Here is a 23,218-nt window from a genome sequence, read left to right as displayed (position 1 = left end):
GTGGCGTCTTTCTGCAGCACATCTTCAAAGGGTTTCTCCCCGCACCAGGTGCAAGACGGTGGGACACTGCTCCCCATGGCTGATCAGGAAGGATGTAGGAACGACTCCACAGAAGACCCCACCTCAGCTACCTGAGTAACAGATTCTAGCACCTTGCACTTTCCCCTCTGCTCCAGGACCTGGGCCTGCAGTGTTTCTGTCTGTCTCCGCTGTGGAGTCCTCCGATGCCCTCTGGTCTTCAGGAAGAAACCCTAACTCCTCAGTGAGCCCGGCCAGACCCAGGCTACCTGTCCAGCCTCACTGCCTTGGCAGGGCCCCTGAATCTAGCCACACCAAATGACTCACAATTCTCTGAGTGTGCCGTGAACACCCTTGCCCTGCCCTCCTCACCCTGGTCGGCCCATCCTTCTCCCTCGGTCTTCACCGCAGCAAGTCCTTTCCTCCAGCTGCCAGAGCACCTGAGCGTACCTCCGTTCCCTCCCACCATCCTGGAACCGCTGGTTTATCTGAGTCCCCCCCACCGCTGAGGGAGCAACTCCCATTCACCGCTGCTTCCCTGCACCCTGCCCAGGGCCTGGCGCACTGCTGAATGAGAGAACGGAGTGTAGAGCTGTTTGTTATGCACCCAGAATGCATAAAACGCCATATTGGGGCAGGGGACAGAGATCACCCAACTGGAGGCCAGGGCTGGAGTGGGGCCCAGAAGTACAGACAGATGGTCCACCCGGCTCATGGCAGGAGACAGAATCCAGGATCAGAGAGACAGGGGATCACAGCTATAGGTACCTGGGCTGCAAGGGTGCTGGGAACCATTTGTCCAGGCAAAGTCCCATGTCAGAAATGCCTGGATGCCTGGGGCAGGGAGGGTGCCAGGCTGGCTGATCGCCAGGCGTTGCGCTTAGACAGCGTTTGCTGCCAGAGAGCAGCCCCCAGCGAGGACTGAATTCATTCACGGCGTGCCTGAGGCCTGGGCCCAACCTCTCACTGGCAAAGGGACAGATTAGCCCCCTTCTGGCTGAATCCAGCAAAAAAGATCTGCTTTCCTGCAGCAAGATGTGGGCGCATGTGAATGAGGGCATTGCCTGCCCCCCTCACACCAGTGATCGGTCCGTTGGGTCACTCTAGGCTCGTAGTGTGAAGGTCCTTCTACTGGTCAGAAAAATTCCTAGCACTCTTGCTACCCCCAGAGAAGAGAACCTCGGGCTCGACTCTGCATTTTATCTGACTACACCTGAACTACCAAGGCTTGAGGTGAGCAGTGTGAAATCTGAACGCATGACCCAACTAAGATCTGTGGCTCTGCTTTGTAGACCAGGCCCCTCCATGCTCGAGGTCTGCCAGTTCCCTCGAAAATTCCCCAGGCTCATTCCTGGATGGTGAATTTCGGACTCAGAGCCCACATGGGAGGCCCACACCCTCAATGACCTCTCACAACAACTAACTTTTGCACACAGCTCTGTAGCTTACAAAGCACTTTCCAATACATGATTGTAACTGATCCCCCCACCACCACTACCACCAAACACAGCACTTTCTAGAAAAAGAAATCAAGACTCAGAGATACTGAGACCTGCCTAAAGTTACCTGACTGGTTGCTCAAAGAGAGGGGATGTGGACACAGGTTTTCCAGCTCTGAATCCCATGTTCTTTCTTCCTCCACTGCTCCTTCCCCACCTGATGATGGCTGCAGGCGTAGGAATGCCAACCACAGAGAGGACAGTACTCTCTGGGTTTCCTTATAAGCAATCATTCTCCTGGAATCAGGGAGCTGCAGCCAGAAAGCTGCAGGCAAGCAGGGAGAGAGGGGTCGTGCTTGTCCCTGGAGAAGGAGGTGTTTCCGGCCCCCAAGCAGGTCTCTCTGGAGAGAGGGGCTGAACTGAGGTGGGGTTACTGAGATATCCTACCAGCCAACAAGTTAGTGTCCCCCACCCCTCCGTGACCCAAGCCCTCTGGGAGCCATCCCTACTGCACCCCAATACTCACACATAGGTGTTTCTACCGGTGCTCCCAAATTCCCTACAGACCTGCTCTCCAACCACAAAGTCAAGTCAGGAAACCAAGAGGAATTCCGCAGCCCATGCAATCAAGTGTTTCAAACCATAGACCAGTGACCCAAATGCCAGCTGGGAGAGCAAGATGGATTTTGAGGTCAGGTAGGTCCGGGTTCAAATTCAGACTTCCGTCACTCACTTGCTTTGTTTCCCTGAACTAGTCACCTACCCTCTGTGAGAGCGAAGCCTAGTGACCCTGGCCAGCTTACCAGGCCCACAGGAGGCTGCCTGAGGCCTATTCTCTTTGCCTCCTGCTAGCTGGAGAGGAGGGGGCTCTGTTTGTCAGCTTTTCCTTTGAGTTTTAATGACAGCCACCCCTGAAGTAGGCATGAAAACCCTCTCCCTGGAGCCTGAAGGCTATGAGGAACCTCTCCAGGAACCCACTGGAAGCCATTTGCTTCCGAGCTCAGGATGGAGCTGGGGGATGGGGAGGCGGATTAGTAATCCCTTGGCTTCAGCCAGGACTCCCTGATGACAAAGATTCATGCATGCGTTGTCATCTTCACTGTTCCAAAACAGCGTGATGATTTTGCTCATTTTTAAAATGCAGGATATGTATAGCTCCAATTTGTCAAGAATCCATAACATCACATCATTCCCTAAACGTTGTGCTTTACGGCCTCGGGGGTACCAAGTGAACTGGCTGCTTCTACCACGAGAGTCTGCTCCCTCTCGTGGCCCAGGGTGAACCCCACGCCCTGAAGCCGCTCTGCTCTCGGGCATGTGGGGGAGTACCTGCAGCAGCCAGAGAGGAAGTGACTCAGCCCGGTGGCAAGTGGGAGGGGCGGCCAGAGAGAGGGCCCCGTGCCCAGCCTGCTCCCCCTCCGCACATCCGCACCAGACACGGCCTCTGTCACCGCCTCTCCCAGCAGGACTACAGTGTGGCCAGCACAGCAGTACTGGGGCCGGCAGGGGCCCGAAGACCCCGCTGCTAGCAGGAAGCCCAGAGGCTGCAGTTCGGAGGTCCAGCTCCGGTCTCCTTTAGGAGGCCAGAGTCACATACAGGGAGATGATGTAATCAGTGATGTCCCTCTTCACCCCACTGCCCCGAGGAAGTTCCCACTGGGCTCCTCTGCGGCCTCCATGAGGGCTGGGGGCGGAGAGACTGGAGGCCGAAAGGCCCCTGGCCAGAAGGATGTGTTCCCGAGTGATTCTGGGAGAAAGGGCTCCAGGGCTGTGCACATGGAGGGGGACCCGCGGTCCCCTCTGGGGAAAAGACAAACAGAAGAGAGACCAGTCCCTGCAGATGGGGCAGAGGGCTTCACCGGCAGCCACTCTGAGAGCTCCCAGAGCAGAATCGAGGGCAGCAACACCAGGCCTGCCACCAGCTCGCCCCTCCCGAGGGCCTCCGGAAGCAGCTGATGTGACAACAAATAATCCGTCACTGTGTGTGGGTGTCAGAGGAGGAAGGGACAGACTTAATAGCTCTTTCTGGGGCCGTGCTGCTCTGGTATCTCCCATCCAGAGAAGGAACCTGGGGAAGCAGCCAAGCACCCTGGCTTGGGAGACATTCCTGGTGGCTCCCTGGCTCTGGGGGAGGGGCGGGGGGCGGCCTCTGCCTTGTGCAGCGAGGCCAGAGCAGGTCACTGACAGCCCTCCCCTTCATGCCTGCCTGCCCTGCTACTAAAGGGACCCATCCTCAGCTCAAACCATTGGTGACTGCCTTGTGTGGTGACTCAGCCAGGGAACCAGGCTTGCCACGGAGTCCCACGTGGAGTTCGGGTTCTTGCCGCCCACAATGGCCCAAATCACGCAAGGAGAAAAGAGCAAGGGACTGAAGAAAGGCTGGCTGAGTCTGAGAGCCACCTTCGGGTCCACGGTGCAACCTGAATATGTTTCTCGGCCGAGCCTCGGCTCACCCAGAGGAGAGGGACGGCGCCGCCCCGCACAGGGTTCCCTGAGGACCGCCGGATCCGGCGTGGGGGAGGCACCAGACAAATATTGAGTTTCCTTCCTTCCACCCCAGATTTCCAGAGCGACAGACGGCAAAGCCTGGGCCAGGCCCAGGTACATGTGACTCTCTCTCTTTATACTGTTGTCGTTGTTGTTGCTTTTTGGGGGGGAGGGGGCAGAGGGAGAGAGAGAATCTTAAGCGGGCTCCATGCCCAGCACGGGGCCTGACTCGGGGCCCAATCTCACAACCCTGAGATCACGCCCTGAGCCGAAATCAAGAGTTGGATGCTCAACCGACTGAGCCACCCAGGCGCCCCTCTTTAACTGTTTTTTTTTTAAAGATTTTATTTATTTATTTGAGAGAGAGAGAATGAGAAACAGAGAGCACGAGAGGGAAGAGGGTCAGAGGGAGAAGCAGACCCCCGCTGAGCAGAGAGCCTGATGCGGGACTCGATCCTGGGACTCCAGGATCATGACCTGAGCCGAAGGCAGTCGCTTAACCAACTGAGCCACCCAGGCGCCCTCTTTAACTGTTTTTAACAGCGAAAATCACTCTACCATCACCCTGTAAGAAAGGCAACTGGGACTGGGGTCAGCAAACTGCCTTGCCTTAATGGCCTCTATCAAAAATGAAATCAATTAAATTTCACAACTTCCACAACGAACAGCACAGTTCACAGACGCTGCTGGATGCAGCTGCTCGGAGGGGCAGGACTGCAGAGGCCGACGGTGGGCCGGGCCGTCAGGGTGCCCCTCAGAGCCGTTCAGAGGGCAGGCCCACACGCGAATCTCACCAGTTCTGAGCCACCGAGAGGCCACAGGGCTAGTGCTGGGGTCCGTGAGCCACCCCGACAGACACTCAGTGCACGCACTGGTGAGAGCATGCTCATCACATGTCGGCTTGCCTGCTTGTCTCCTGAGAGGGTGAGCTCCTAGGAGCGAGGCCTGGGCCTTGGCCACTTCAGAATCCCCTGCCCAGGCTCAGCAGGTGCACAGAAAGTACGTGTTGAAACCACAGCCAAGGGCGCCTGGGTGGCTCAGTTGGTTAAGCGACTGCCTTCGGCTCAGGTCATGATCCTGGAGTCCCGGGATCGAGTCCCGCATCGGGCTCCCTGCTCGGCGGGGAGTCTGCTTCTCCCTCTGACCCTCCCCCCTCTCATGTGCTCTCTCTCATTCTCTCTCTCAAATAAATAAATAAAATCTTTGAAAAAATGAAAAAAAAACCCCACAGCCAACAAAGTTAAAAAAAAAAAAAAAAAAAGCACACATCGGGCCCAGCCCTTCAGTTCTAGGGATTTATCCTACACATATATGCACACAAGTTCACAAAGATAAATGTGCTCAACGAGGGTCCCTGTAGAACCATGTATAACCGTAAAAAACCACAAAAGATAAAACCACAAAAATCAAAACACGCATGCTCACAGATATCCAGACAGGAAACACTCTACATGTCCACCAAGAAAGGACTGGTTAACTACAACACGTTCCATTCGATGGAATACTAAGTCCACACCTGCTGGTAAAGATGCCTGTGGTATATTACGTTAAAAACAAACAAACCAGCACTATTTGTATAATATGCTCCCATTTGGGTAAAGAAAAAAAGATTATACATATCCTTGAATATGCACAGGAAATTTCTAGAAGAAACTCAACGGTGGATACCTCCAGGCAGGATGAGGGGCCCAAGGAGGGGAGAGAGAGTTTTATACTTTCCCACGTTGCTTAACTATTTTACCGTACACTACTATAATAATAATTTTTTTTAAATCTAAATTTTTAACCCATTAGAACCGTTAAGAGGAGTAACGGGCTCAAGGGCGGCCTCAGAGAAGGCACACCTGAGGGAGCATGGCATGGGACGCGTGTGGAAGTCTAAGTGTCCTGAACGCACCAGCCGTGGGCCGCGGCGAGGCTGCGTCAGGAGAGCCGGGCAGGAGGGACAGAAGCACCACTCTTGGTACACCTAAGCTCTCTCTCAGGTGGCCGCACACATGCTCATAAGGAGCCTCCTGCTTGCCTGCTGGCGTCCACACAGGCTGCGAGGACCACCAACACGTTCAAACTGGAGACCTCAGGACGCCTCTTCCAGGAACACCCCCAGACCTGCTAGCGAAGAGCTTACCTGGACCTCCCCAGAGCCGGCCCCGGGGTCCTGACTGCAGGCCAGGCACGAGGCTGAACCCGCCACAGACATAGCACCTCGTGTGCAATCCCCATTACTACCTTAGGAGCAAGGAGCGTTGTGTCCATTTTACAGAGGAGAAGATGAGGCTGAAAATGGGCAGTGACTTGTTCAAGGTCACTCCGCTAGCGAGCGGCAGAACTGGGTTTTGAAGCCAGGTCTGATCTGAGCCTAGGCACTTAACTTCTAGGTGAGATGGCTGAAAGCCTCCCTACCCGCTACCTACAGGCCAGGAGGGGGAGGGACCTGCCTCCAGGAAGGGGCAGTTCCGTTCTTCAGGTCAAGAAGGGACTGCTTCAGCTGTGCCGAAGACCCTTCCAGCTCTACAACCCCATGAGTCCAAGATGCCGGGTGGGTTGGACTCCCTGGGGCCAGAGCCTGCCCAGGATGAACGGCACAGCATGGGCTCTAGGGTCACCCAAGTGTAGGCCGGAAGTCTGGCTCTGCTCCTACCGGCTGTGAAACAGTGTACGGGTTACTTAGCCCCTCTGGACCTGGGGGTTCTCTTCTATAAAACAGACAGCCCCTCCTTCCTTAGATTCTGAGAAATTTTCAATAGGTACTGCAGAGTACTTAGCAAAGAACCTGGAAGGTGGTGGTAATCTGCCTTTTCTGGCTGCTTTCCTTCCTGTTCCTTCAGCAGGGACCACACTGGGAGAGCAGTCAGAAGAGAATGCACCCTGGGGAACTCCCGCCAAACGCAGTACCTCCAGAAGCTCCACGCTGACTGCGAAAAGGAGCAGGACTCTTACTCTCTAGAGCTGGCAGATGCCAGAAATGGGGTTCCAAGAGCTCCACAGAATTTGGGGCCAGCCAGTCCTAAGGTCTCCCAAGGAACTGAGCTTCTCTCTAGAAGTACCTGCTGTCCCCCTATCAAACCTCAAACTAGCTCTGCCCCAAACCTAAAGACAAACGACAGGCACATCAGTCCTGCTCTTGCCAATTCCCGCTGCAATGTCCAGGCCCCTTTCTTCTTCCTCCTGGATGCTTGGGTCACAGACTCTTTAAAAGCTAAACATCTTCTGTCTCTTTTGCCAAGTAGGTGGCAGTCTGTAAACATATTTAGAGTGGACAGCTTCGTTCTGAATAACAAGAGCTCTTCTCAGTTTTCTCTGGGGCTTTCCAACAACTAGAGTTTCTTTGAAATCGTCAGGCCTGTATATTACTGTACTGTGTAAGCTCTGGGGAGCCTGAACTCACTCCCCAGCTAGACCGCCATTAATCAGAAGAGGACGACCACCACAGGGCTGTAGCCTCTTCTGGGGGAGGAGTCCTCAGTGCCCCCTCAGGAAGGGGCACCTCAACTCAAAAGAATACCTTTGCTTGCTTGAGCAAAATCAGGCTGCTCCAGTTTATTAAAAGGGAGCTTAGAAATTCTTAAAAAATAATAATAATAAAAGGTACTCTAGAATCCCGCAGATTCCTGCAGATCCCTAAGGTGGGCAAAATCATATGCATGCAGACGGTCACTACAGCTCTGTCTGGAGAGCTAAAGACAGAGAATCACCTAAGTTCATCGGCACAGAGCTTGCTGAACAAATTATACACACTCATAATGAAAAATGACCCAAACATCCACGTGCCAGAATGGAACCATGGCTAAGGCAGGAAGTAAATCAAAACAAGCGCTACCATCCCTTCCCCTCCCAGATCTTGATTACAGAGCCGCTGTGCACCCGCAAGGCCCCAGTCTCTTCTGGAAGAAATGCTCTTGTTTCAGGTCACGTTCTCTTCTACCTTCTTGACCCCACAAACCCAAGGACAAAGCCTGTGAAAATCTCCCCAGTTCCAAAGGGCTTGTTTGAAACCCTGTCCCCCAGCACACGCTCTCCATAGCACAGTCAGATTCTGGTCTAGCTCTGCACTCCTGCAGAGCTCAGGGGGACAAGGGCATAGGGGCAGCTCCTTCTCATCTCTCTGGTGGCTCTGAGTCCCAGCGGCCTCTGGCAGACATCTCTCCTTCTTGAGATGAGGCTGCTAACCCAGCCTAGGGAGTCAATCCAATCTCAAATTCTCGTTCCAGATAAGGTGTCCAGGGAGTACTGGGAAAGCTGTCTCTCCCCTGAGGATATGCTGCTGTCCAGGACCCCAACAGCTGAAGCAGCGTGGAGAAGAGCTGCTCTGTAGGGCCATCCGAAGGCTGGAGAAATTATAGGAGTTTTGCACACTCAGCCAGTTGAGTTTCTGAAACACTGTACAAGGTCACCTCCCTGGGCAAATCTGGGCAGGGGCAAGGTGAAGAGAGGGAAGCTGCCTTTCTCCCAGGTGCCGACTCAGGCATAACCAGAGGGAAGCCTGGCCCGAAGCTGGACAGGGTGCCACAGGCTTTGTAACTGATCCTCTCCCGTGAGATGTGCTCAGGTCTTACTGATTGTCTTCCAAGCCGCCCTATCTCTGCTCTATCATTCACTCTGTCAAACCAGGAACCTTCTCGTCACCTGCCACCACTGCTCCTCCCTCAACCATCACTTCCAAACATTCCCAGAGTCTGACTGATTTCTCCCCAAACACCTCTGATCTCCGTCCGCCCTTCCTCTCCTCCCCAACTGCCTCTGCCCTGATCCAGGCCCGCACAAGCACTCACTCTGACCGCTGCAGCAGCCTCCCTCTGCACTCCAGACTCGCTCTCTCCCCAGTCCACTCTTCCCCGCAGCTAGAGGGCTCTTGGGAAGACGCAGGGCTAACAGTACTTCCTCCACTTAAAACAAAGCATCCCATCGCAAGAGAATAAGAGAATAAGGAGTTCAAGCATCTTAGACTGGCGCCTACCTCTCCAACACATCCCACAGCCAGGTCCCTTCACGCCCTGTGCCAGAGCCTCTCTGGTTTCCAAAGCTGCACCCACACCAGCACGCATCCCGGCCTGCGCCACGCTGCTCCCCTGCCCGGGGTGCCTCTGAGCCCTTGGAAAACTCTCCTTGCCCTCTGGGAGCCAGTTAAGCTCTAAGGGCTCTCCAAAGTTCTCCCCAATCTCCTCCTCCTCCCTTGGTGGTTCCCACTACATGCTAGACAGACTGCTGTGAGGCTTGCCAAACTATGCAAGTGTTAATTGGTTAGGAGTTGGCCTCGTCCCTGCTGGACTGCAGGTTCCTCCAGGCCAGGGGCTGCCTCTCCATCCTCCTTCTGCAACATGCGGGGGCTCGTGTGTGTGCAACTGGGGTTCTGGATTTTGAGCTACTACACACATCAATGTGTGGGATGCTTCTTGAGGATACTAATTCAGATACCAGACCAGGGTCACGAAGAGGGACACACAGAAGAAACTCTACATACCTTTTTTCTCATGAATACTTTAAAATATGATTTTTCCCCCCCTCAGCACTCCTTCTGTTTCTTAAAAAAATGGTTCTTTCAAAGAGCTGGGCTGAATCATCCGCATAGCTCCCATACAGACTGGGTAAACTCCCCACAGATTTCCTTTTCAGAAAGAATACAATAAAATTCTGTCATCTTGTGATCCCTCGGGACACTTCTGACAGCTCATGGGACGCAGTTCCAGTTGAGACTAATTGCTTCAACTCTTTCTTGGAAGTTCTTTCCTACATTCTGTAATAACACTTACCAAGTATTTCTCATTCAGTGTGTGCTAAATGTTCAACTTGCAACATCTTACTTAATCCTCACAACTGCCCTCCTAGGGAGGGGCCTTGATGTCCCCACTTTACAGATGACAAAGCTGGGCATGGAGAGAATAAGCTACCTCTAGCGACCAGCAGGGCTGGGATTGGAAGTCAGATCTGTCTTACTGCAGAGCTAAACAGGCTCTTAATGAGAACAGTTTGCTGCCTTTCCAGGTCGAATGAAAGACACGGGAGCAAGGGCAGCACCCTGTACGATAGGCCTTCTGAGAGGGCAGCCTTACCTCCCTAGCTGCTCAAGCGACCTGCGACCCCAGGAAGAGAGGGGCACATGCAGTAGGCACCCCTGTACTGGGCGATGGAGCCCAGAGCAAGGCAGGGAGCTTGACACCTGCCACCCTCTGCCTACAAGTGCCTTCTCGGCAGGGACCCCCCACCCTGGCACGGACTCTCCCCGCTCAGGGGCCTGCGGTGGCCTCTTGAGAGGAATCCAGTCCTTTAGGCTCTCCTCTCCTCGTCCCTCCTCTGCTGGGACTGACTCCACACAGATAATTCTAAAACACAGATCCAATCATGTCACTCCTCTGCTTCAAAACCTTTTCACTGCCCTTGGCATAAAGTCCTAACTTGTTAACATGGCATTTCCTTGTCAACGGATACTGCCTTACCTTGCACCATGTTGACTTTCACACCACCATATGGAACAATCTGAGGCTTCTGGAATAAACTATGCGTGTACTCAGGGGCGCCTGGCTGGCTCAGTCAATGGAGCGTGCAACTCTTGATCTTGCGGTCCTGAGTTCCAGCCCCATTTTGGGTGTAGAGATTACTTAAATGAATAAATTAATTAAAACTTTCAATTGAAAAAACAAACTATGCGTGTACTTATCTCTAAGTAGAACACCTTACCCTTTCATGCTCACTGGCTAAGCCTTCCCACCCTTCTAGACACAGCTCCACTGTCATCACCTCTGCCAAGCCTTCCCAGGATCCGCCCCCCACCCAGGCTGGGCTCCCACGGCCCTCTGTGCCTGCTGCTGCTAGCTTTCTTACACCTTATTTCAACTACTTGTTTACAGGTCGGTCTCCTTTAACCAGGCCACCAGCTTCTTGACATAAGAATAAGAGCTAACATGTATCATGTGACAGACATGGTTCTGTGTATTTTACATGTGTTAACTTTTTTTTTTTTTTTTAAGATTTTATTTTTAAGTGATCTCTACACCCAGTGTAGGGCTCGAACTTACAACCCTGAGATCAAGAGTCACAAGTTCAGGGCACCTGGGTGGCTCAGTTGACTAAGCATCTGACTCCAGCTCAGGTCATAATCTCAGGGTTTTGGGCTCAAGCCCCTGCACGGGGCTTCTGGCTCAGTGGGGAGTCTGCTTCTCCCTCTCCCTCCCCCCTTTTGTGCGCGCGCCCTCCCCCCCCCCCCCCCCACAAATAAATACAATCTTAAAAAAAAAAGTCTAAAAAAAAAAAAAAGAGTCGCAAGCTCCACTGACTGAGCCAGCCAGGCGCTCCTACGTGTGTTAACTTTTTTAATCTTCACAACTCTATGTTATCACCCCTGTTTTAGAGATGAGGACACTGAGGCACAGAGAGGTTATACCACTCTCCTACTGTCACACAGCTAGAACGCTGCAGAGCCAGAATTTGAACTCAGGGAGTCTGGCTCCAATGCCCATTCTTCACCACTATACCAGAGAGTCCTTGCCTCTCCAGGCAAAGACACGGTTGTTGTCATGTGGGGAATGAATGAATAAATGAGGGCTACCTCCCGAAACCGCTCATATAGCAGGGCGGTCAAGGAGTCCCGAAGCAGCTCACAAGCACTGTTTACAAACAAGGATTCTCAGGCCATACAATTACATATTCTGCTCTTCCTTATCTCATGCAAAACTAAGCCAAGAGGGAAACGTGCCCAGCCCAGGGTGACGACCTTCTTCCCCACTGCTCTCAAAACCAAGCAAAGCCAACCGGTTTCTCCCGTGACTTAAAACAGAGCAAAGTCTATCCTGCCACCAAAGGCACCTGTCATCTCTTCCTTCCGCCAACAAACGGGCATCAAACCTAGGGAGTGGGGGTTGGCAGAGAACGCAAGATCGGAAATCCCAAAGCCCTTACCCACTGCCCGGAAGGTGTGGCCGAGTGGCGTGGGAATGGGCGGGCCTGACCCGGCACGGCAGGTGAAACTGACCACAGCGGCGTGCTATCTTCTAGGAAAAGGCCGGCCAAACGTAGCACTGGCAGCCAGGTAGCTCTGACCCGCACCTGAACGCCTCCCGCGATGCCCAAATTTCCCCAGCTAAGACGGGTGAGAACTCCTGGAGGGAGCCCTGGCTGGCCCGCCCTGGGGAGTCGTTCTAACTTTCAAGTCCCTCTCGGGATCGGGAGGGAAGCATGGAGAGCCAGAGGGTGTCTCGGGGAAAACCTAGCTGAGTTCAAACGCCGGTGCCCTCACTCACTGGCAGAATGACTCCGGGCAAGGCTGGCAGTGCCCACCTCCCAGAGCTGCGGCCGGACCCGAGGCTCCCCGCGGCCGCCCGGTACCCAGCGCACAGCAGCCCTCGCCCCCGCCGCCCGGGAAGGGAAGACCCCAGCAGAAGAGGGGGCGTTCGCTGTTGCCATTTCTGTCGCACCCGGATGGCCTCGAGCTGTCACCCCGGTCCCACCGCCACGGCCGCTGAGGCCCGCCCCGCTAACCCGCACCCCCCCGCCCGGCTCCCCGCTCCGGGACCCCCGCCCTCACCTTCCCCCGGTGCTCAGCGCTGCTCGCCCATAGTCCGTAGCCCGGAGCCGGGACTGCTCGGCGCTCCGTCCCGGGGGGCCGGGGCCGGGCCGGGGGCGTGGGAGCCGCTCACCGCCGCCTCCCAGCGCAGCCACCCGAGCCGCCACCGCCGCCGCCGCCTCCCTCCATGGCTGCGGCGCCGCCACCTGACAACGGAAGTGACGCACCGCCCCCTCCTCTCGGGCCAGAACCGCAGCCCCACCCCTCTCCCCCGACCCCGCCCCTCGCCTGTGTCTGCAGCCCCGCGGCCTCGGGATTGGGGCGCCATCTTGAGAATGGGCGGAAGCCTTCAGGTAGGAGGCCAGAATCCGATTGAGGATTGGCCTCAGGGTGGGATCTGGGCCGAAATCTGTGAAACGATTGGAGGCTGCGACCCTAAAGGGGCGGTACTTACCGCTCATCTATGTCTGCGGCGAGGCTGGGACGCGCACACCGCCCCCGCCCCAACTCCGCAGGACCTCGCGTGCCCTACCCTCGCCCTGCAGGGTTGGGAGAAGTCTCCCGCAGTTGGAAGATCGGCCAGTTGCAGTGTATTTGTCAGAAAAATGGCTCTTCCTTGATCCCCATTTCTCAGTTTCTGGAGCTCTGTGCGGAGAGCGCTGCAGTTGGGCTCAATAAAATGACAGGAATTCCTGTCTCAGCTCTCACAATTTATTTCACTCTGGGGCCCTCGCCTTTGTAGAAACCCCGCTCCAACCTGAAGATCCCAGGAGACTTGACCAGGGACGTTTACAGTGAAGAGGTCCTATACAATTCCAGCCATCTAACCTCTCAGTCCCTCCTGCTGCAGTTTCGGTCCCTTTCTCCTCCTCCTCCAGCAACCACGCCCTCCATGAATCAGCTTCTTGCACCAGCAGATGAGCCCTTTAAAGGGATTGCATCAGGCGGGTGACTCACTGGGGCCCTCTGAGACCCTGGCTTCCCTCCTCTGGCATCCAGAAGCTGCTAGAAGGGTTCAGTGGCAGCAGCACCAACGACCGACCGTGGCCCGAATCCTTTGTCTCAGAGGTGTGAGCCGGTGTGCTGGCCGCATGTCTAACTCCCGGGTGTCTTTTCAGCTGTCTCCTGCGTCACTCTGTATCCATGTGTGGGCACACGTCGCCAAGCCTATGTGCCCTGCTGGGTTTTCCTAGGGGCGTGTGGCCAGGTGCTTCCGTGTATGTGCGTTTGTCATCTCCAAACAGGCAGTGCCAGGACACGAGAGCCAGTGTGAGTCTGGCTGCCTCCTCCTGTGTCCATCTCTTTGTCTCTCTGAATGCCTGGTGCCCACTGAGCTGACAGGGCTAAGTGACAACAGGAATCAAAACAGCTCCCGCTGTTGTTGTCACATGCTGTGTTAAGCACTTTAGAGGCATCTTCTAGGAAAAGGCCGGCCAAAGGGCGTCTGTTTACAGAAGAAGCAGCAGCTAGAGCTCTGAGAGGGGAAGTAACCTCTCCCAAGACACACAGCTAATAATGGCAAGGTTGTGACTTGAACCAAGTCTGGCAGATGTGAGTCCTTGCTGCGTCTCTCACAAGCTGAGCGACTCCGTGTGAGTTCCCCAACCTTACCATTCTGTCGGAACAGGGATCACACTTCATGGGGTCACTGAGAGGATTGGGTGAGGATGGAAACAGCTTCTCACAGGACATGGCCTTAAGAGTGCTCACACTCACTTCAGTATAGTTGGGGACTGAAAGGCAGGCACAAAGGAGCCAGGCCAGGGCCCCCCAGCGTCTGTCTCTGACAAAGGGAAAAGCCTAGGGATTCCGGAAGCAAGCCCTGACTCTGCCAGCAATGAGTTTTGGGTTTTCCAGAGCTCTAATTATCAGCTAGATGAATCACTGGGAGCTGACACCACCATCCCCAACCCCCAGAGACTTTCCGTTGCTTCACAATATAGCATTTTAACAAAGAAGAGGAGGAGGAAGAAAAAAGAGGGGAGAAGTAATGAATAGAAACGAAAGGTGCCAGCCAGAGGAAATGAGAAACTGTCATCAGGACACCAACATGAGGAGACTGGCTGCACCGCGCGCGCACGCGCGCGCAGACACACACACACACACACACACACACGTCGCACGCGCGCGCTCGCTCCTGCTGCCTGCAGGCTCTCCAACTTTGGGTACACTGGCAGATGGTACTGCCATAACAAAGTGACGCCTGTCACAACAGCAGAGATGCTTGCTTGACGAGGTATAGGCAGATCTGCCTGTCACAGAAGCAGAGGAAGAAACCTTCACCCCTGAGGAGCTCCCTCATGCTTCTGTGACCCAGCATACCCTACTTACTGCTGGCTTCTGGCTTCTCCTTGTGGCCAAGCCCCAAGGCCTGGGTATGGCAAAGTTTCGAGTGCCAACCCCACACCCGGTCGGGGCCACCATTGATGTGATGTCTGGGACGCAGGACGGTGTGGTATAGTAGTTAAGATCATGGAGTTGGAGTCAGACAGACTTGAGTTCAAATCCCCACTGTGTTGTTCCCTGGCTCTTCGATCTGGAGATCTTGAGCAAGTCACCTCACCTCTCTGGGCCTGTTGGCTCCTCTGTAACATGAGGCTATGAATATATACCTCCAGGGTTGTTGTTAGGATGAAAGGAGAGGATTCTTCCGTTCCATGAAGATTTATGGTGTGCCTGCTAGGTGCAGAGCACTGAGTTAGATGGTGGGGGTCCAGGGGGACCAAACAGACTATGGCTCTGCCCTCCTCCTGCCCCTGGCACAGGCCCTAGCCGGTAGTCGGAGTCAGCAAGTGGTAGCTATTTATGACGACCATCTTGGCATTCAGCCATTAACTTCACCATGGGACCTGAGGAGAGCCCTCCCCCTTCCCTTTCACTCTGAAGAAGCTGGGCCTCAGTTTCCTCAACTGTAAAATGACAGAGTTGGATTGGACTAGTGGTTCCTGATCTTCTTGCCATCAAAGCTTCTCTTAGTATTTTCCCTCCACACGAGCCTCACATTCAGTAAGATTTTGTCTCCCATACAACCCACATCAAGTCATTTCTTCCCTTTTATTGATTATAAGCCTCGTTTTACAGACCCTAGGGCTTGTGATCAGGGGGAGCAAGCCAGAGTGACCACTACTCTGTTAGTGTAATTCCAGCCCGAAGCAGAGAGCACACCAGCTTGGTCACCCTTCACATACTATGTGCTATTTCTCTGGGTCCTTTGGGAAACATTGACAGGAGCTCAAGGGACCCCTGCTGCCCTTGGGCGGGGGGCCCTTCGGCTGGGGATGCCAGACTGGAACTCAGGGAGCTGGATGCTCTCCTTCATGTCCCATCTGGCTGAAAGCCGGGGGCGGGGGGGGGGGGCTGCATCACTCGGATGGCCCCCGGGGAGATCTGAACTTCCAGCTGTATGCCCACCCTGGCAGTCCCCTCCTCCAAATGACAGAGACCTAACACAGTGTGTGCCTCTTCTCTCCAGGAGGGCAGGGCAAAATGGGGACCCAGCAGGCTACCTGGAACAATCAGAATTTCTTTGTTCAAGCATACGTGTACACCAACATGGGGGGCATGCTTGAACAAAGACCATGGCAACGAGCAGCAAAACACCAAATCCAGTGGGGCAATAACATTTGGAAGTATGTTTTTCATATTTTCTTTGGTGTCCCTCCCTTCCCTTATGCAGATAGTTACGTTACTCTGCCTTTGTGACTTTGGGAAACAAATGATACAACAGAATGTAGAGCTCATTTTTAGCTTCTGAATTCCAAAAGCCTAGCCTTCAGGGAGGAATGGAAAGAATTTCTATCCACGGACAAATTTAGAAAACTGTAGCAAGGGGGATCTGGGAGACTGAGACTTGTGTGTGGGGGGGTGTCCCTGAGACTAGAACAGCTTCTCCTCAGCCTGGGAGCTGGAGGGTGTCAGCTGGGTCTCAGGGCCTGGGGAGCACCGAGAGCTGTGCTCTTTTCCTGGGGGAATGCCAGGAAGGAACAAAACCCTCCAAAGAAACAGCCGTGTGCTGCATTTGGGCAAACAGGGCCTAACTAAGCCAAGAGCCTAAGAATTTCCTGGGCCTAATAAGGCCTGGGAAAAGTAGAATAAAAATCTGAACACCGAGAGAGGTATGGGTTACTCCTGAAGGGGTCTGTGGGTCAGGGAGGAGCAACTTGGTGGCAGCCTGAGTGGGCTGACCACAAAAGGCCAGAAGGAAACGAGGACATCTCAGTGATGCTAGCATGATTGGATGAGCATCAGACCAGACCACCTTTCCCACGCTGGCCACCTTTAAGGGAAATGTGCTAGAATTCAACCAGTTCCAAGGAAAGGGAGAACTTTGAATCGGCGGCATTGAGTTTCTGCCACGCTGGCTGAATGGGGTGAAGTAGGAACTCAGCTGAGTTAGGAACCATTCAAGTTCTGCTTCTCACGCACTGGGAACTGGAACCACTATGCTCCTCACGCACAAGGCCTGGTATCATTTGCCCCAGCCCTGTCCCCTTCTCTAGCCTCACGTGCTTCTCTCTCCTCTGATGGTCTCAGTGGTCCGGTTACTGCCCCCACCCCCAGGGTGCCCGCCCCAGGACCTTTGCACTGGATGCTTATTCTGCCTTCCCTTGGCTCTTTAAACAGCAGGGTCCTTCTTGGTTTACATTTCGCTTCTTCAGACCACACTTTCCAAAATAAAACCATCTCTGTGTTCTCTCTAGAGTACCCTGTTTATTTCCTTCATGACATCTGTCAGAATTTTTACTTTTTTTAATTGTCAGTCTTCCCCTGTAGAACCTCAGCTTCCCGGGGGCAGGACCCTTGTCCATCCTGACGTTCCTTCAGCAGCTGGTATGGTGACTAGATAGCTTAGTGGAACGAATGGTGGGCAGCAGCTGGGGGAATCCGGCTCGCCATGGGCTGGTGGGCACTAAGCTCACCCCCATTCCTTCCTGGGCCCCTGGCAGCCTTTCCCAGCAATCCAGGACCAGATGCCAAAAGACCCATATCCCTGGGGCTTGCAGATTTAGGGGTTCAGCATGAGTGTGTCTCAGCCGGCCTGTTTCCCCTCCTTTGGCTCTATCCTTCCAGCGCCTCACGTAGGGATGACAGTGGGCCTGCGGGGTCTGTCGCGCTATGCTTCCGATGTTTCCGGAATGAGGACATGTGCTTGGGTCTGAGCAGTCCGTGCTAGCCTGAGAGCTCCCCTCCCCGGCCTGGGGACTCTCCCTTGCTCTGCTGAGGCCACAGAAGTGCTGGCACACCACTTAAAAGCGCGGGATCTCTCCTCCATCTCCAGGCCAAACTCCCAGCATAAGCCCTCTTCACGTTTGGAAACATCTGCAGACATGTGGGAGACATCTGCAAAGAGGCTGCTGTGGGACTCCCCGCATTCGTCCCTCCGGACGGGGTGGCCCTCCCTGCTTACTGCAAGCACGCTGACATCCCCACGACATCCCCACAGCGAGGCCCTCCCTTCTGTGTCTGCCCTCTGGTTCCTCCGAGCGCGGCAGGTACCTTGTGGTGCCGCTCCCCTCACCTGGGGCTGTCAGAGGGGCCTGGAAACTCAGAGTTGTCGTCTCCCTGCTAGAACCCACTGTTCTCTCCTGAAGGCAGAGGTCAAGTCTCAGGGACTTCTGGGACCTCTAGGCGATGAAATAAACAGTATTCCAAAGAATCATGGTGGGTGGGTGTGTGGGTGTTAATGATGCAGATTCCTGGGTTCTGGATTCTGGTTCACATCGGGGAAGGGGGAGCCAGAAAAGCGGCTTTTCCAGACACGTCCCGGTGGGTTCTGATGAGGTGGGTCAAGGACAACACTTTGACAAAGACTGGGAGGGAAGGTGAGCGCGGTGCCTTGGGCTGCTGGTGCCCAAGTGGGCACTCAAGTCCCCCTGGAGAAGTGAAAGCATCCGAAGGTCAAAGGCCCCTGCCTTACTTGAGACTCGGGTGCGGCAGTCCTCAGGCTGGATTTCCGCTCGTGGTTCTTGACCACCTCCCCCACTAGACCGTAAGCCCCGCTCCGGAAGGGACCAAATCTAATTCGACAGTGTGTGCTCAGCAGGCCTGGCACACGGCAGCTGCTCTGTGGATGTTTGATGAGGACACAGCCGCTTTTACTGAGATGGTTGCTTGCCCGTGGCAGGGCTGGTATGGCTGCAAGGCGGCTATGACAAAGACCTGGGTTCTACCCGAGAGCCACTTCTTCCTGAGGACCCCCAAACTTCTCAGAATCGGAGCCTGATTTCTTGCTGTTGGATGAGCTCCCACACTCGAGGGGAGCACCCAGGATTACCTCAACCTCCCTACCTCAGGGAAGAGCAAGGAGACGAACAGCCTCTTCAACAGGGAATCCGAACAGAAACGCCACTTTCCATCTGGCCAGACTGAAGCACTCACCTACAATTCTCAAACTTTGCTGCTTATTAGTATCACCTGAGAAACTTTTTTTTTTAAAGATTTTATTTATTTATTTGAGAGAGAGAGAAGGAGCAGGGGGAGCAGCAGAGGGAGATGGAGGAGCAGCAGAGGGAGATGGAGAAGCAGGCTCCCCGCTGAGCAGGGAGCCCGACTCGAGGCTCGATCTCAGGACCGTGGGATCATGACCGAAGCCGAAGGCAGACACTTAACCAACTGAGCCACCCAGGCGACCCTCACCTGAGAAACTTAAAAAGAATCCCAGTGTCCAGGCTACACCCAATACCAATGAAATCTGAATAGCTGATGGTGGGACAGGTGATGGCAATGTGCTGCCAAGTTTAAGCACCACTGCCCTATGACGTAGGACCCACACGGAGCCCAGCACACATCAGGGAAAGCATGAGGCACGGACTTATTTGTATCCAAGTTTTCTGAGAAAGCATACACAACTGTGAGAAACCGGAACGCTCAGGGGTGGCTCAGGCTGAGTACACACGAGAACCCTCGCTGGGAGAGGGCTGAAAACGATTTGGCAGATTCCCTAAATCAGTAAATCAGATTCCGATGTAAGTGATCAAGGCCACAGACAGGTAAGTAGGATCCCAGAGTGAGTCTAGGAGACGGGACCCTGTGAAAGGCAGCTGTGACTGGGCCGGCCCCGCTCTCTTTCCGGGCTCTGGGCAGGGAGGGGAGCAGGCGGTTGGCTCAGTAGAACTCTGGAGGAACCTGAGTGGGGACTGGAGCTGGCCGAGGGAAAGGCTCATTTATACTTTTTGGAGGGAAATTCCCGCCGGCCTTGGCCCTTGCTGCCGAAGTTGCGCACCCGGTGGATGACCTGCAGCTGCTGCTCAATGGTCGCTGTGATGTTCACATCATCCGGGATGTGGACATAGCGGACATTACGGCCCGTCACGAAGAGGTCATCCAGCTCGACCTGATGCCCCCAGCGGTCTGTGTAGGTGACGTTGGCCAGGCGGATGTTCATGAAAGCATCCACATTGTCTATGCGTCCGCGGGCCACGCTCTCATCCCGCAGGTCCACGGTGGTTACCTGGCCCTGGAGGCCCTGCAGCAGGATAATCAGGCTGTTCTCAGAGATGGTCCGCTCCTTCACCGAGTGGCTCACTGCCATTCTTCCACACTGAAGACTGCTGGCTGTGGGGGGAGAAGCACACAGATGGGAGCTGTGGCAAGCTAGGGGCTGCAACTGCCAACTCACCTCTACCAGGCTCTAGCACAGACCTCTCCAAGTCGGCCTGGCTCCCCAGTCTCTGTGTCTAAGGAACACCCTTCGGTGCCAGGGGCTTCGTGCATACGTCTCACAGAATCTTCACGCTACCAGGCAAGCGAAGAATTACTTACACTCATTTTGTAAATAAAATATGAGCGAGAGATGTGACTTGCCCAAGGTCACATAGCTGATACCTGGAGGTGCTGGGATTCAAATCTATCACTGCCTGACTCCCAACCTCACACCGCTACTTCTGAACCCTCACTGCAAGGCAGAATCACCTGGTGAGTTTTTACCGGCTGCCACCGCCCCCAGAGGGTCTGATTCATTTGGTCAGGGGTGGGGCCCGGGTATCCTATTTTTAAAAGCTCCACAAGTAATTCTGATGTGCGTCCAAGTTTGAGATCCGCTGCTCTAAAGTGTAGTTTACACCCTTGCCAGTCTGTGGACCAGCACTTTCAGCATCACCCAGGCACTGGCTAGGAATGCAGAAGCCCGGGCGCTTAGGTGGCTCAGCTGGTTAAGTCAGCCTTTGGCTCAGGTCATGATCTCAGCGTCCTGGGATCAAGTCCCAGGTCGGGCTCCTTGCTCAGCCGGGAGCCTGCTTCTCCCTCTCCCTCTGTCCCTCCCGCTGCTTGTGCTCTCTCTCGCTCTCAAATAAAAAATAAATAAAATCTTAAAAAAAAAAAGAAAAAGAGAATGCAGAATCTCTGGTCTCTCCCCAGACTGACTGAAAGAATCTGCACTTTATCACGACCCCTGTATCAATCACCAGTAGTTCTCAAATGTTAGTGTGTATCGGAGTCACCTGAGGACATGTTAAATTGCAGAATGCTGGGCTCCCCTCTCAGTTTCAAACTTACTAGGTCTGGGGTGGTGCCCAGTAATGTAATTTCTAACATGTTTTCAGTTAACACTGATATTGCTGGTCTGGGGCCCATGCTCCCGGAGTGACTGGTCTACACCATGCAGCCACCATGGAAGTAGAAATTTTGGTAAATTGGAAAAAAACAAAAACAAAAAACCGCAACATGGCAGCCTATAAAACAGATAGGTTTTGAAGGCAGAGAAAAATAGGTTGGAATCCTCACTCCACCCACAAACTGTAAACCTAGGACAGTTACTTAATGTCTCTGAACCTGTTTCCACATCTATTAAACCAGAGGCTAAACGAGGCTAACAGAATCTGCCCACACGGAATGTACTTTGCTTTCATCACGTCTTGATGCTGTATTAATGTAACTCTCTTATCTAGCCCCTCTTTTCACACTCTCAGTGGAAGGTGGTGGAACTTTCCCCCCTAAGACCTCACTCAACCCCTACCCGGGCTGTGCAGGCTGGCATTCAGTGTAGCAAGCCGGACCACACCACCGATGGGGGCGTCGGGCCGGAGGAGTGTAAGGACCCCACCCAGACTTCACCAGAATGCGCCCCGAGGATCAGGGCTGCCCGGAGGGACTGCAAAGGAGCAGTCCCGGGCTCTAGGACGGGCTCTGCCACTTCCCAGGAGAGCGACCTCGAGCAAGCCGCTTAGCTTCTTCAAGCCTGTTAGCCCAGCGGGAAAATGGGGATGGTGACGACCCTTTACTCACGGAGCAGTGGGGGTGGGCGTGGGGAGACGGGCTCTACTCGCAAATCGGGAAGGAAGCGCTTCCCCCGCTCCCCGCGGCTCTCCGGGGTTCCGGGCACCCCCGCGCTCCGCCCCAGGCTCTGGGACCCACCGCACCGGATTCCTTCCGCTTCCCGGTCCACCCCGCCGCCGAAGCTAGCGGGCGCCTGGCGGGGCGGCCTCCCTCCCGCGGCGGGACCAAGAAGCCATGGCAACAGCTGGGCCACTCTGTCCTCCCCGACCATAGAGAGCGCGGCCGACGCAGGCCCGCGCCACCGCGGACGCGCCCGGAACTACAACCCCCAGAATGCCTCGCGGGCCGCGGGCCGCGGGCCGCGGGCTCGCGCTCGCACTCCGGTGACTCCGGGCCTGCGTCGCGGGGTGTCTCTTTCACTAGAGTCGTTCATTTTTTTTTTTTTTAACTTTTTTTTTTTTTTAAAGATTTTATTTATTTGAGAGAGAGAATGAGATAGAGAGAGAGCATGAGAGGGAGGAGGGTCAGAGGGAGAAGCAGACTCCCCGCTGAGCGGGGAACCCGATGCGGGACTCGATCCTGGGACTCCAGGATCATGACCTGAGCCGAAGGCAGTCGCTTAACCAACTGAGCCACCCAGGCGCCCGAGCCATTCATTCTTTCAACAAATACTCATTGAACCTCCACCGTGCGTCAGGTCGCCTCCCCGGCTCTGGACACACATCAGTGACCAAGGAGACGAGCTCCCTGATCTGGTGACCCCTAAATCTACTTGGGGGCGGACGTCCATAAGAAAACAAACAAGAGGGGCGCCTGGGTGGCTCAGTCGGTTAAGCGACTGCCTTCGGCTCAGGTCATGATCCCAGGGTCCTTGGATCGAGCCCCACATCGGGCTCCCTGCTCAGCGGGAAGCTTGTTTCTCCCTCTCCCACTCCCCCTGCTTGTGTTCCCTCTCTCGCTGTCTCTCTCTCTGTCAAATAAATAATTAAAATCTTAAAAAAAAAAAAAAACCAAGAAAATGATAAAAGCCCTTCAGAGAATTAAAATAGGGTGATGTGATAGTGACTGGGTGGCTTTTTATTGAACGATCAGGGATGTCCTGAGAAGGTGACATCTGAGTGGAGATCAATGACATAAAACCAACTTGTGAAAACTAGGGGAAGAGCACTGCAATTAGAGGGAACTGTGTGCCAAGGACCTGGTGGAAATGTGCTCGCTGATTTGGAAAAACGGAGAAGCCAGTAAGACAGGACAGTCGTATGCCAAGAGGTGGGAGAGGGAGGCAAGAGCCCGAGCACTTGCGGCTTTGTAAGCCAAGGTAAGGGGTTTGGAGGCAGTGCCTAGCTTCAAATCTGCTCCCTGCTAACTGACTTTCCACAAGTGAATCATCCTCTTTGTGCCCAGGTTTCCTCATGTATTACTAGAAGTGCAATGATGGGCTATCAAAGGGGAGTGTCTGTGTGACGTGATCTGATTTACATTTTTCAAAGGTCACTCTATAGCCATGGTAAAAACCTCAATTTCCCTGTTAGAAAAAAACAAGGTAATATCTATTTCAGAGAAC

The 23,218-nt window shown here is 54.3% G+C and overlaps 2 protein-coding genes across 3 annotated transcripts in view; both read right to left on the bottom strand.

The window, feature by feature from the left end:
* STK40 (serine/threonine kinase 40) overlaps nt 1-12,631 on the bottom strand; it is a 37,945-nt gene extending 25,314 nt beyond the window's left edge. The window contains exon 1 of one of the 2 annotated variants that reach the window (XM_035019092.1): nt 12,463-12,631. The gene's annotated coding sequence lies outside the window, so the exon portion shown is untranslated. The remainder of the gene's footprint in view (nt 1-12,462) is intronic. The other variant, XM_035019090.1, reaches the window with a different exon arrangement.
* A 6,327-nt stretch (nt 12,632-18,958) lies between these two features.
* Nucleotides 18,959-21,945, bottom strand: LSM10 (LSM10, U7 small nuclear RNA associated). The gene is made up of 2 exons (XM_035019089.1): nt 21,664-21,945; nt 18,959-19,995 (listed from the first exon to the last, which is right to left on the bottom strand). The coding sequence occupies exons 1-2, from the start codon at nt 21,923-21,925 to the stop codon at nt 19,601-19,603; spliced, it is 657 nt and encodes a 218-aa protein (XP_034874980.1). The 5' UTR covers nt 21,926-21,945; the 3' UTR covers nt 18,959-19,600.
* Between the last annotated feature and the right edge of the window lie 1,273 nt (nt 21,946-23,218).

Source organism: Mirounga leonina, unplaced genomic scaffold (genome assembly GCF_011800145.1).
Source record: "Mirounga leonina isolate KUSES-001 unplaced genomic scaffold, KU_Mleo_1.0 Mir_173, whole genome shotgun sequence".
Lineage (NCBI taxonomy): Eukaryota > Metazoa > Chordata > Mammalia > Carnivora > Phocidae > Mirounga > Mirounga leonina.
Note: the sequence above shows the minus strand (reverse complement) of the source record. Positions and strands in the feature narration are given on the sequence as shown.

Excerpts from the sequence above, each read along its gene's own strand:
- LSM10 (XM_035019089.1), bottom strand. The coding sequence starts at position 21,925 with ATGGTCGGGGAGGACAGAGTGGCCCAGCTGTTGCCATGGCTTCTTGGT. Across the intron at positions 19,996-21,663 it reads ACGCCCACCCCCACTGCTCC|CCAGCAGTCTTCAGTGTGGA; the intron begins GTGAGTAAAGGG and ends CTCCCCCCACAG.